Source organism: Festucalex cinctus, chromosome 13, assembly GCF_051991245.1.
Source record: "Festucalex cinctus isolate MCC-2025b chromosome 13, RoL_Fcin_1.0, whole genome shotgun sequence".
In the NCBI taxonomy this organism is placed as follows: Eukaryota; Metazoa; Chordata; class Actinopteri; order Syngnathiformes; family Syngnathidae; genus Festucalex; species Festucalex cinctus.
Genome location: NC_135423.1, coordinates 8,461,613 through 8,474,470, shown reverse-complemented (window position 1 = coordinate 8,474,470; position 12,858 = coordinate 8,461,613). Strand labels below are relative to the sequence as shown.

The 12,858-nt window shown below is 36.8% G+C and overlaps 1 protein-coding gene across 4 annotated transcripts; it reads right to left on the bottom strand.

Annotated features, from left to right (window-relative positions):
• Window positions 1–1,367: 1,367 nt before the first annotated feature.
• LOC144033234 (acyltransferase PGAP2-like) lies at window positions 1,368–11,120 on the bottom strand. 4 transcript variants are annotated; one of them, XR_013287907.1, is made up of 8 exons: window positions 8,412–11,120; window positions 8,210–8,328; window positions 6,727–6,903; window positions 5,163–5,412; window positions 4,614–4,720; window positions 3,602–3,710; window positions 2,201–2,489; window positions 1,981–2,128 (listed from the first exon to the last, which is right to left on the bottom strand). XR_013287907.1 is itself a non-coding variant. In XM_077541193.1 (7 exons), the coding sequence occupies exons 2-7, from the start codon at window positions 8,318–8,320 to the stop codon at window positions 1,965–1,967; spliced, it is 918 nt and encodes a 305-aa protein (XP_077397319.1). In that variant the 5' UTR covers window positions 8,321–8,328; window positions 8,412–11,113; the 3' UTR covers window positions 1,370–1,964. The 4 variants fall into 4 exon arrangements, 3 of the variants coding, with proteins under 3 accessions (XP_077397321.1, XP_077397319.1, XP_077397320.1); XM_077541193.1 differs by lacking the exon at window positions 2,201–2,489 and having other exon boundaries at window positions 1,370–2,128; window positions 8,412–11,113; XM_077541194.1 differs by lacking the exon at window positions 2,201–2,489 and having other exon boundaries at window positions 1,370–2,128; window positions 8,417–11,113.
• Between the last annotated feature and the right edge of the window lie 1,738 nt (window positions 11,121–12,858).

Genomic DNA, 12,858 nt, shown 5'->3' with positions numbered 1-12,858 from the left:
TTCTGAAACAATTTTAGTACATTGCAGCTATTGTTCTGTTTATGGGAGAAACAAATTGCAACAATTTAAGTTTTTTGTTTTTTAAATCAATAAATCAACTAGATCAAACTAACTTTACTAAGGTGCTAAACACTAGTCAACATGACTCTCTGGCCTTGACTCTGACCCTTCATCTTCATTGGATCTTGAAGTCTTCCGTCCTAATGTTCTGACACTGTTGAAGTTTTTTTAGTTTTTTTTTTTTTTTTTACTAACCTGTGGCAAGAGTAGGAAGAACACACGTTGAGCTGCTGTTGTCACTTCAAGAAGGAAAATGAATGTTTATTCTTCCTTTGTGTTCAAATGCTACTCTATTCCCTGTGTTACTGCGCCTCCTAGTGGATGGATTTGGAATAGCGACATAGAAACGGAAACTACTGAGAAACTATAGAGAACATAATTAAAAAAAATATATGTAGGGTGGTTATTGCGGCGTCTAGTTGTTTGCGACGCCATGGCAGGCTAAGACATGGGGAGTTAAAACCTTGCTGACGCGCTCCGTTTTCTTACAGCTTAATCAAGTTTACTCGCTTCAATTCCAATCCACAACACTGCGATAACACCAGCATGCACTTATTTTGCCAAACAAGGTACCTTCAATAAGACAGCGCGGCTCGTTCCTCCACAGCCCCGAAGCGACGTTCTCCTGATTGCACTTCACGGTTCCAAGTTGAGTCTTGTGCTTATTCCAATATCGATTTGTTTGACGCGCGTTGGTGCGCTTTGATGCGGTCAACAAAAAGTTCCTTCCCCACCAGGTGATCAATGACAGACACCCACACCACAGGTGAGTCCACTTAACAAGACAGACCACTCCCACTGGTGAGTTGTGACATCGCCAATCATCGTGAAATTAAAACGTGGGTGGACGTTAATTACGTGTACAACACACAAACACCCACACAGGAAGAAACCACCAAAAGGTACTATATGGCTCCTACAGTGGTTTATTTTTATATCCACTTTAGCTTTCTTAATTCAGTCTGTTTAAACATTTCTATAGACAGCTGATTTCAACTCTCTACGTAGGCACATAAAAGTAAAAATTCAAGACCTCCAACTTGAGAAAAAACCCCATTAGGAATCGTTGCTGTATGCAATTAAATACTCACCTTGCTCTGGCAAGATGAATTGTCACAAACTCCAGAGAATATCCATCTGGCTATTGCCAGGTTAATTAAATACTGTAAAATTAAAAACAAAAAATGCTCAATTTTTTTTCTGTACTGATTTTACAGAAATGTGTTGAGGTTTTTTTTTCCAGGCTGCAGTGGGTGTCAAAATCCCAACAATTGTTATTTTCATCTTTCTTTATTCAATGATTTATATATTTTGAACATTTTTGTATACAGCATGAACATATAACAATACAACATGACTTAAAAAAAAAAAAAAAAAGAAAAAAAAAAGGAATATTTTGGTAAAATACAACAAAAATTGGAGTGAGGAAGCAATTGTGGGACTCAAACAAACGGTCACTCATTGATCTATCAAGTGTGAAGTCATGTTCACTCAAGTTATTGATGAACATGGTCTCCCAGGAAAAGTGAACCCACCCCAACCGGCACCGAAGGCAAGTGACGGTTCCACTCCTCCACCTGGAGCCGTTGGTCATTGACCCCTTATCCATTCTTCAGCACAGGTGATGTCATCCAGTCGAGAGCAAGTGGAAAAAAAATGTGTTATTAAAGGTAATAACGTGAAAAATAATGAAGTTATCAAAACTAATTATGGACAAAATATGAACTTTTCACTTCCGAGAATTGCTCAATGAGTCAAATATTCCTTTCATGGGGTACGCTAACCTTGCAATCAAAAATGTTCAAGCAAAATGAAAAACACTGATTCACTAACATGAAGTTGACGTGCACATGTTTGGGGACCTGGGGCAAGCTTCCTCCCCCAAACCATCGTTGACAGCGGTCTCACTGAGTCCGTAGGAGGTGTGGGGTCTCCGTCCAGAAGTCTTTCTCCTCGGAGCAGGAAATGACCATCACCTCGCGTCTCTTGAAGTCCCACGCGGCCGTCAGGTGGAAGGCCATGTTGGAGAAGACGATCATATACTCGAACAGGGCAAAGAGCGTGTAACCTGGGGGCGAAAATGGGCGGATGAGGGCAAGTGACATTCAACTGTCATCACAAAATGGAGCAGTCTCCTCACGCAAGTCTTTTCTGTGCTGCGTCGAATTCCAGATCGAGGCCTCAACGGAATGAGACATATCGCAGTACGGCGGGCACATTGTTACTTTTCAACAACTGAAACCTGTCCGATTCGAATCTGGAGAGTCGCACTCCTTCCTGGCAGTTATCGCAATCAAATGTCAAGCCATGATTGGATGGAAGTCATGATCAAGAACACCTTTCCAGGTCCTGGCATGAACGTGCACGTCTCCATTTTCCGTGCCAACAATTTGGGGGATTTTCCCACCAGTCATTCCAGTTCTCGCTGCCTAAACGAGCCAAAACATCAACGGATCAGGAACAAATTTGATTTGGCAAGAATATTGAACCATCCTTGCTCACTGCAATCGACTGATTGAGTTGTTAGTTGTTTTGCTTTTGTCTGTAATCTCCTTTTTCAGTCTTAAACTTTTAAGGCACTCCTGAAAACAGCAAAATGATTTTTTGGGGATTTTTCTGTCATCGGATTTGTGCATTTAAATTAGAGCTGTCAACCGATTAAATTTTTTTATATCAGATTAATCACCTCTTAGAGTTGTGATTAATCACAATTAATCGTTTAATTAAAAATGTTTTTGACTTGTGCTACATTTAACGTAAGCATCTGCTGTCAGCTAAAGGATAATCAAAATTACTAGTGTGATAAATCTGCGTTAACACATGATTAATGCAATAATTTTTTTTTAAATAAATAAACACAAAAATGAAATGAAATCCGAGGCCAAAGGGCAGACGAAAGTTTGACAAAGGGTCAAAAGACACTTTAGTTCACTCAGGTCTTTCAAAACTGTTGTCTTTTTTTTTTTATATATATCTGAATTTTAGCACGTTATTTTGCCTAAATGAAAAGTGCAATAAATGTCTTTAAAATAGAATACATTTGAAATGTTGCTGAATAAATCTTTTTTTGGTTGGTATCTGTGTAACAGGGTTGCGCCAACAGCAACATACATAAATAAAATACCAATTAAAAGGTTGACAGTTGAGCTGTATGAATCAAATGATATGATTACATGTTTGTTTTTGTTTTTAACTCAAATTATAAAATAAATTATTATTATTATTATTTTTTTTTTTTATTTTATTTTTATTTTATTTTTTTTAAAGATGTTGCACTTACCTAGACCAAAAATAATTAAGTTCTTGTATGGAATCTTAAAAAAAATAAAATAAAAAAAAAGTCTTGCTTTTTCTCGTTATTGACTATCAGTTTTTAATTCCATTTTTAGTTATTTTTCTGTTTACACAAAAGAAAAGCAATTTTATGTTTTGTATTTTGACTTAAACATCAGTGTACATATACCAAACTGTGATATTTGGTGTACGGTTACACCTGTAACAAGTACTGTATGTATGGACGATATACTGATGTCATACTTACTCCCTGACTCGCAGTACAAGTTATGTTTGATGTAGAAGAATCCAGCAAAGGCGCAGAAGCACAAGTTGAGGATCAACAAGCGCACTTTCCAGCGATGCGATTTGGCGTCCTGGGAATCAAACAAGCTCATTAGGAACAAAATATTCTCATCATCAGTTCAAAGTATGCCCTGCGCACGGCTCATTGCATTTGTCTTGTCATATTTCTAATATTTAACTCATTCAAGCCCAAAAAACGTGTAAAAACATTTTCATACTATGTCATTCACTCCCAAAAACGTGTTTACACGTTTGTGTTTTTTTTTTTTTTATGCAAGAGCATACACATGAAGACGTGCAATGGTAAAGCAATGATAGTTATTAAAAACACGGCCAGCAGGTGGCAGCAGAGTTTAAGAGATCAGCCAAGGCCTTGTTGCACCAAGCTCTGTTTGTCAGTGTTTTCACCAGGAATTTCAATATTGATGAAACTTAGCTATGTTCTAATGCTAATGGCTGCAAAATGGAAACAGATACAAATATACTTTTTTTTCCAGATGAAAGAAGAGATTCTAATCTTTCTTTTTGTGGGTTCCATGTTTTTATCAACAGAACACAATATTCTGTGAGCCTCGCAAAATCTGTCAAAAGGGGGTTTCTTCAATGAGTTAACATGAAGTATCTTGTGAAAATCTGCACATTTTTAAAATTGTAAATTACAACTTGACCCCAGTCTCCACAATTATATGCATTATTATTAAATTTATTGATGCTAAATTTTGATGTGGATGTGTCTGCAGCGTTGCGACTGGAGTTCCCAGGTACAGGCTTTACAAGTTCGGTAAGTATTAAACGGCCATTAAAAAAAATTGTGGCGTCAAAGGAACTTTAAATTAACTCAAAATTAATGCACCCCTCCTTAGTATACAATACTATACTGTACACAATTCTTATTTACAAGTGTGCTCGCGCAACAAATGTAATACTCAAGTGAAGGTAGCGCCACAAAACGTGCGCAGTGATGAGTGGCTTACCTCGGGATTCAATGAAAACTTCGTGATGGCCTTCCACAGATGACACGTTACGAGCATGTAGACGAAGGAGCTGACAATGAAGAGGATGAAGCCTTTCTTGTGGACACCTAAAACGGAAAGGAAAGGTTACACTTGAGATTAAGGGGACACCCTCAAACATTTGCTCTTTATGCCCTATATATTAGGGATGTAACGATATCCAAACATCACGATATGATCACGATATGAAGGTCATGATATGATAATTAGCACAATAATGTGGGGAGGTTGGCGATACAAAAAAGGTCACAATACTGTAAACAAAAAAAAACAAAACAAAAAATATTGTGCTTTTGTAAATAAAAGCAATGCATACAAACAACCTACAATGTAATAACACTTAACTCATTTGCTCCCAGTAACTTATAAATACATTTAAAAAAAATTTTTTTAAGTGTCCCAAAGACGTATTTATACGTTTTTTTTTTTTTTTTTTTTTTAAATGCTGCTATACAGCCTCAAATACTCTATGGGTGAGATAGACAACCACATCGCCCCTCGGGTACTCACAGTTGGTCTCGCTGGACGACACGTAGGTGAGCAGCAGCAGGCCGAGGTTCTCCAAGATGGAGAAGGCCAGGCTGAGGTAGGCCAGCGAGCTCTCGGGCGGGCGGGCGGCGAAGCGCAACTTGTAGAACTTGAAGTAGGTGAAGGCCACCAGCAAGCGGGGCGCCGAGTGCAGGCCCACGCAGAAGCGCCAGATGTGGCACTCGGGGCTCAGGCTGATGGAAGCGCTGATGGATGGCAGGTAATTGGGAACCTGACCAGGAGAAATTTGGCGCAAAATGAGCCACATAAATATAGCCGCCATTTACACGTGCGTTTTAATAGTTTGGGATTTTTTGTTGTAGTTTTTATTCTTTTCCAATTTTTTCCCAGTTTTAATTTGTTTTTTGAGCAAATTTGTTTTTGTTTATTTGAAAATATGTTAGTTTAATTTGTATTAGTTTTAATTTTTATTAGTTTTAGTATTAGTATGCTGGCTTGTTCCACAGACGCCAAACAAAATAGGTGTACAATTAAATAAGCTTTTATCAAAATAAAACATACATGCCACTTTAGCCTGCTAGTGAACAGTTTTACTTCGATGTGACTTGCAGAACTGTCTCAGAAAATTAGAATATTGTGATAAATTTCATTATTTTCTGTAATGCAATTAAATAAGCAAAAATGCCATACATTCTGCATTCATTACAAATCAACTGATATATTGTAAGCCTTTTATTATTTTAATATTGCTGATTATGGCTTACAGCTTAAGAAAACTCAAATATCCTATCTCAAAATATTAGAATATTTCCTCAGACCAAGTAAGGAAGAAAAAATAAGCCATAATCAGCGATATTAAAACAATAAAAGGCTTGCAATATTTCAGTTGATTTGTAATGAATCCAGAATGTATGCCATTTTTGCTTTTTTAATTGCATTACTGAAAATAATGGACTTCATCACAATATTCTAATTTTCTGAGATAGTCCTGTATTTAGCTTCTTAATACTGCACATAATTTCTGCACCTTGTACGAGGTTGCCGGGCGGGCCATACTGCTGCATGCTGCATCTGACTTATTTGAAAATAAATATTATTAATAGCCTACAGTCTTACAAATGGCACAAAGGTAATAGGAAACTAAAAACAATACACATAAAAATTGCGCACCATCTGAAACTTTCAATTAGTATTCGAGAAACTACTCCACCTCGTGGCGAAACATAAAAGTGCATGTAGACTTCAACAGCTGTCACAATTAGTTTGACGAAAACAGAGGACATTTTTGCTGTAATTAGTATTTAGTTACGCTTTACTTGTTTTTGGTAGTTTTCAACAACTAAAATGTGCGTTTATCTTGACTTATCGATTGTAAAATTCTGTTATTCATTTATTTTTTAAACAAATATTTAATTTTCAAGATACAGTACACACACTTTAGGAACATGGACGTGAATGTTTGACGCCGTGTGTCCGCCATGTTGTGTTCTGTCAAGTGCTTTGCTCTCCTTTTGCACTCCGGCCTGGAAGTCGAATTTGAGATATGCGGAAATGGCCGGCGTCCGCTAAAGAGGCAGTTGCCAACCTGGCAGTGTGTGCTGGTGGAGTCCTCGAAGTGAAAGAAGGACGAGATGAGGACGCAGCTGACGAGAGCCAGCAGCGGAAGGCAGACGACGCCCAGGGCGCACGCCGTGAACGACACGCGGATGACCAGAGGCCTCTCGTGGCCGCGTGAGCCCAAAGTCATCTTACTTCCCGCTTGCTGATTCAGAAACCCAAAGACAAAGAAGAACGATTGAAAGAAAGAACACACTATAAAATTGTAAACAAGTATGTAAATTAGTGTGAGATGGGTGGGAAACGTGTGCGTAAGATAACAATATCGAGTATAGACCTTTCCAGTGTGACGTCACATTTAAGGGCAGGGCGTCACTGCGAGTGAATTAAAAAACAATCAGCGTGACCTAGAAAATCGGTCAAACAGTTGATAAATCAACTATGGGTGAACTTGTGCGCGGCCGACGCATGCTCTAATGGAGGGGTGTCCAAACTTTTTCATTTGAGGGCCACATACAGAAAATCAGAAGGACGCAAGGGCCACATAATTTTATGAGGAGAAATTGTGTTTAGTCCTAAAAATTGTACAAATAATTTATTTGTGCTTTTGCATATTTAGAAAAATGCTACAGTATATAAACCAATTTATTTGTAATATGGCAGTTGTTATTATAGTTTGGGAATTTTTCATTATTGTTAGTTTTTATTAGTTTTCAAGGTGGTTCTGTTAGTTTTTATTAGTTTAGTTCTTTAAAAAATGCTTAGTTTTAGTTTAGTTTGTTAGTTTCAGTATTAGTATTTTTATTTTTTTATTTTTTTTTTATGTGTATTACTTGTGCGCAATATTTAAAAAACACCATAGGAGCAATGTCATCTGAAAGTGCTTTTCTATTGGCTGTTGCTCGATGATGTCACTTCTGTGTGACATACTTTCAAACGTCATTGTTCCGGTTTATATCAAAATAAATCTACTAAAATTCCCATTTAAAATCATCCCAAAGGCTCATGCATTAATTTAATTACCAAAGACTAAAACGAAGGACATGTTTGCTATAATTATAGTTAGTTTTAGTTAGTTTTGTAAACGTAAAATGTAGTTTCAGTTAGCATTTTCGTTTTTATTTTATTTCGGTAACAATATTGTTTTTTATTTTATTTTAGTTTTTCATTAGTTTTAGTTAACTAACGATTAACGATTTAACACGATTATCACAATTAACACTTTAACTCGGGCTTGATTTCTGCTGAGTGTGTTGTAAACGTGCGCGCTTTGTGCCACATTTCAAGGGAATAAAAGCAGCCATTTTGTTTGACAGCAAATGCAGTTAGCTTTCTTTTTTTTTTTTTTCAACACACCGGCTTGTAAGCATCTGCTATATTTACCAACACCTGGTCTAACACGCCTCTGCGCAGATTTACGCAGCACTGGATTTGCGCCGGTCAGAAAAATAGAGCTCATATGAAGTAAAATTTTGAAATGGATGAACTTGACTGGGCTGCAGAGTTCTGACCTTCTCGTTCACCATGGCCGTGACAATTTGCCATACGCACACTTGTAAACCTTGTGGAATGTCTTCTGGGAGAATGGCGGCTGTTAGCTGCAAACGGTCGAGCGACGTCATGTCAAAGCCTACAGATTCAGAATGGAATGTCACTTCATTCATATGCGCGTTAAGGCAAGTGAGTCAATATTTTGTTAGCAATATAACGTACCTTACCAAAATGCTCCCGCTTGATCCGGGCCTAAAAGTATTTTAAATATCGCCGGCGTCGGACGGAATCCTCGTATCAATTTTCAGGAGACCAAAAAAATAAAAAATAACATTGCATCGTCACAGAAACACTTTAACACTTTTGTCAAAAAATAAATACAAAATAGGACACATGTGTGGACTGACCAATAGTATAGATTTGTAAAAAAAAAAATATGAATAGCAAAATGTTGACGTGAGGTTTCAGCCCGACACCAGAGATATGTACACTCCGCCTGATCACAAACACAATACCTCGTCAAAAACAAGGCACTGGCTTCAGACTAGAAGTGTGGAAAGCGCACTTTGATGTTTTGTTTGACTGTGATGTTGGGGTATGATGCATCATAGTGGCTGGTGAAGAAAACATCCAAGTGGGTCGCATGCTGTAATCATCATGCTGTCCACAAATGTATTCTTGTCCTGCCTTTGGCCAAGATGACAGGTTTGGCTCTGAGCCTGACTCGTCAGTGCTAAACAAAAAGGGAAGTGCAACATGGGCAGCACACTTACTCATATTTTATATATTTATGGGGTCGCTCTACCATTTTTTTTTCTTCTTTTAAAAAAAATTAACATTGTAAAATGTAAACAAAAATATGTTCGTTTTTAGAGCACTTCATATCTAGTAAAATGTTGGAAGTTAAGTTTTTAGCAGTGGTGCTACAATATTGGCAGTTTCTAAAAATTCCGCAATAGAGCTTGTGAATGTCACATGACCAAACCCAGAAAACAGATGAGCTGTGATTGGTTACCTGAGCCCTTGTGATGTCATTTTCAGTCGACAGCAAGTTGCAAAATGTGTTTTTAAAGGTACTAATTGTACGTAAAAAAATAGTGAAAGTATCAAATTAATTATAGACAAAATATTAACTTTTTATTGCTATAACGGGCTAAATAAGTGAAGTATCCCTTTTAAATAACAAGCTTCATCAAAATTGAGACACTCTATACAATTTCATCTTACATGCAGTATAGCATTGACATTCTTTGCCAATGAGTTAATTTATATACTTACCGAAAATAACAGTTACAAGGGTTCCTATGGAGGTAAATATGGTGCAAAAGTAACTCGTAAAAAAAATTGTACCTGTAGAAAAAAGTATAAATTTGTATATGTAAAAGCCGTGATTTGTACCTGTAAAAAAAATGCACCTGTAAAACAGAAAATGTGTACTAAAAAAGAAATTTGTGCATAAAACATTTGTGCCTAAAAAAAAATATGTACATAAAAAAATTGTATGTAACAAAAAAAAAAGTACCTGTAGAAAGGTACAATAGAAAGGTCCTTTTTGAACATGTCAATTATGATACTATTGACATGTTTTTTCTTTTCTTCTTTTTTAACTTGTACTTTAATACTTGTGATGTGTTTATATGTTCAATAAACGCAACCAACCACCCACAAATATTTGTATGATATGGAATGAAAATAAATAAATAACATTTGTAAGTGACACATTTGTTTGTTGCTATAATCACAGCTACAAATATCCGTTTTTCCATTAATGGACGCACAAATTGCATTTTATAAAGACTAGATTAAATATAAAAACATAAATTTATCAATTATCGGAATTGACCATATAAAGCAGGGAATGATCGGTTATCGGTATTGGTTGAAATTTTTCATATCATGGCCAGCCAAATAGCGTTTCCCTGGTGTACTGCGAGCACCAATCAAACGTCCTTGTGGACGCCAGCTAGTTGCCTAGCAACCTGCTCACTGCCATGGTGACGCTGCGAAAGGGAACTACAAAGACAAGAAAGGGGCACAAAAAGGGAGGGATGATTGCGCCTGGAAATGGAAGAGAAGATTAAGTCTGGAGGGCCAACACGCACACACACGCACACCCGAGTCAGACCTAAGTGAGACTTGAGGCCCTGATTTGCTTGCTTTCAACCCTAAATCTGGATTCAACGCTAATTTGAAAAGACAACCAAAAACAGTTGATAAACAAAATAATTTTGACAAAAGTTAAGGGATCTAAACAAGTGTATTTTCCTGGCTGCTTTCAAGTGCCTGCACTGAATCGTTCTTGCGTGATCTCTTGATACGATTTTGCTGTGTTTTTCAGCAAAAAAAAAAGAAAAAAGAAAAAGCCTCTTTTCGACACAAGCGTTATTTTCTGTGCACAGCCACGCCTGCAAATCAATAGTTTTGCTTTTGTGCCGCGGAGGCACTTGATCGCCAAGCCTTTCAAAGCAGCCTGATGATGACGTCACCATTGTTATGTCACGCTTGGCTGACAAAAGGAAAGAGAGAGAGAGGAAGAAAAAAAAAAAGCAACACACAATGATTGTGGTCATGTCGTATCGGGAAATGATGCTGGACTACGGAACGAACACAACTATTTGGAAGAGGGAAAAAAAAACATGCAATTGTGTAAGAAAAAGGTTTGAACATCAGTGGGCGAACTTCACAAGAATAAATATTATAAATAGGAAACAAAACATAACTTGCAGCCACAATTTTGTGTTTATTTGTTGATTAATAAGAAAAAGAAAAACAAAACTATGCCAAATTGGTAATTTCAATGAAAAAAAAAAAGTTGAAATTGGAAATGGACTTGCTTCTTCAATTTAAGTCGTTATTAGAACAGAATAAAGTTGTAGTGTTGCACAAAAAAATACAATTTGAATGAGAATCAATTATTAATTTCACAAGAGTAAAGTTAGAAAATTAAAGAAATTGCTTTTAATTTTAAGAGAATTAAGTGAAAAAGTTGTAATTTTATGAGCGTACAAATTTCGAAGACTTCAAAATGTTATTAAAAAAAGTTTGAAAACTGTGAAAAAAAAATATAATTTTAAGAGAATTAAATCAGAATTTTACATAAACAAAGTTGGAATATTCCGCAAAAAAAATTCAGTCTTGAAAAAAATAGATTACATAAAAAATAGTTCAAAAATAAGTTTTACGTGAAAAAGTAAGACATTTTAAGAAAAATACATTCAAAGGAAATTGTAATTTTAGGAGAACCAAGTCATAATTTTATAGAAAATAGAATAACGTAAATATTATTTTTTTTTTTTTAAAAGACACTTTTTTTTGTGATTTTAGAAGTTATAATTTTATCACAATGAGGTTTGAGTATCACAGTGATGTAATTCTCAGTGTCTCCTATTGAGTATTGTTTTCAAAAAGGTTGCAGGCGAACATCCCAGGACAAAAACAAACGGCGTTGTCGTGGAGCGAGAGCGCCACGGGAGTCAGTCAAGTCGCGCAAAGCGGCCATGACGACCAGATTGTTTGCACTTTTGTCTCCTTTGGGATCCACAAGGCCACCAAACGCACACCAGCATCAATGTTGGCCTTTTCTCTAGTCATTCATCTTTTGCATTGCAAACCACTAACCCAGTTTGCTCGTTCCTTGTTACATGTAATATGTCATGTTTAGCACTACATCCCTACATTCTGGCAGACTCTTTGCAAGTACAGTAAATGTATTTTTAAATTGTTGCTCAAGGTTGGACCTTGTCAATGTTGAAGATTGGATTCAGAGCAAAGATGTCTTTTTTTGTTTTTTGTTTTTTTTGCATGCGTTGATGGAACGCTGCCGCTGTTTTTAACGAGGCTGATGATGACCCACTTCCTCCTTCACTCGACCCTCCAGTGTGTCACGACGGTCTTTTGGTAGCGTCGTGTGACACGCTGACACACTTAGGTGTCTATTTTGGTGTCAGAAAGAAACTCTCCTGTCCGTCCGACGCTTTTTTTTTTGGGATGTCTGAAAGGCCGCATTTTCACTCCTACGTGCATTCCGACGCTTGCGATGATGCTGTTCAGCGTGCTCGTGTTTTCTAACCTTTCAAAAGGGCACGACGGATGAAAGTCTGATGCAAGTCGGGATGTCACGACGGTAAACGAGAAGATTTTTTTGGGAATGAGAGGATGATGAGAGCAGATGACGGTTGAATGGAGTATGAGTCAGTCATCTTTCTTTCAAGTAGATCTGTCCTACATTGGGTGAGTGCTGATCCCATGTTTTCCCTCGAGAAAACAACAAACCATGAGCAATTTCAGCAAAAATAAGACGGACACAAATATATACAGTAAATTGGAAAATGTTCATTCAGTTCCCTCGGTATCATTGTCTTCATGTTAGGATAGAAAATGTCAAATGAATTTGTGTTGCTCTCTACTTGTGACTTGCAATAACAATTAATTTGAGTTTTATTTTCCATTTTCAGTTTTTGATTATCAACAAAAACATACATGTACATTATAACAACCCTAACTCGCTATCCCACTATATTTATTTTGTCCAGTTACAACACAGTATTGTTTCCAAGGTTGCTTTAGTGCTATATAAATAAAGTTGAGGTTATTTTGGGAAGTAATTCCACTTTTGGCCACTAGGTGGCAGCACTCTTTTGTGTTTTTAAACTGAAAATTGGATTGTTTC

Bases quoted from the DNA above. Each gene is read 5' to 3' on its own strand.
- LOC144033234 (XM_077541193.1), bottom strand. From the start codon at position 8,320: ATGACGTCGCTCGACCGTTTGCAGCTAACAGCCGCCATTCTCCCAGAA. The intron at 6,904-8,209 runs GTCAGAACTCTG...TTTCTGAATCAG, and splicing joins CGGCCATGGTGAACGAGAAG to CAAGCGGGAAGTAAGATGAC. The intron at 5,413-6,726 runs GTTGGCAACTGC...TCTCCTGGTCAG, and splicing joins CCACCAGCACACACTGCCAG to GTTCCCAATTACCTGCCATC.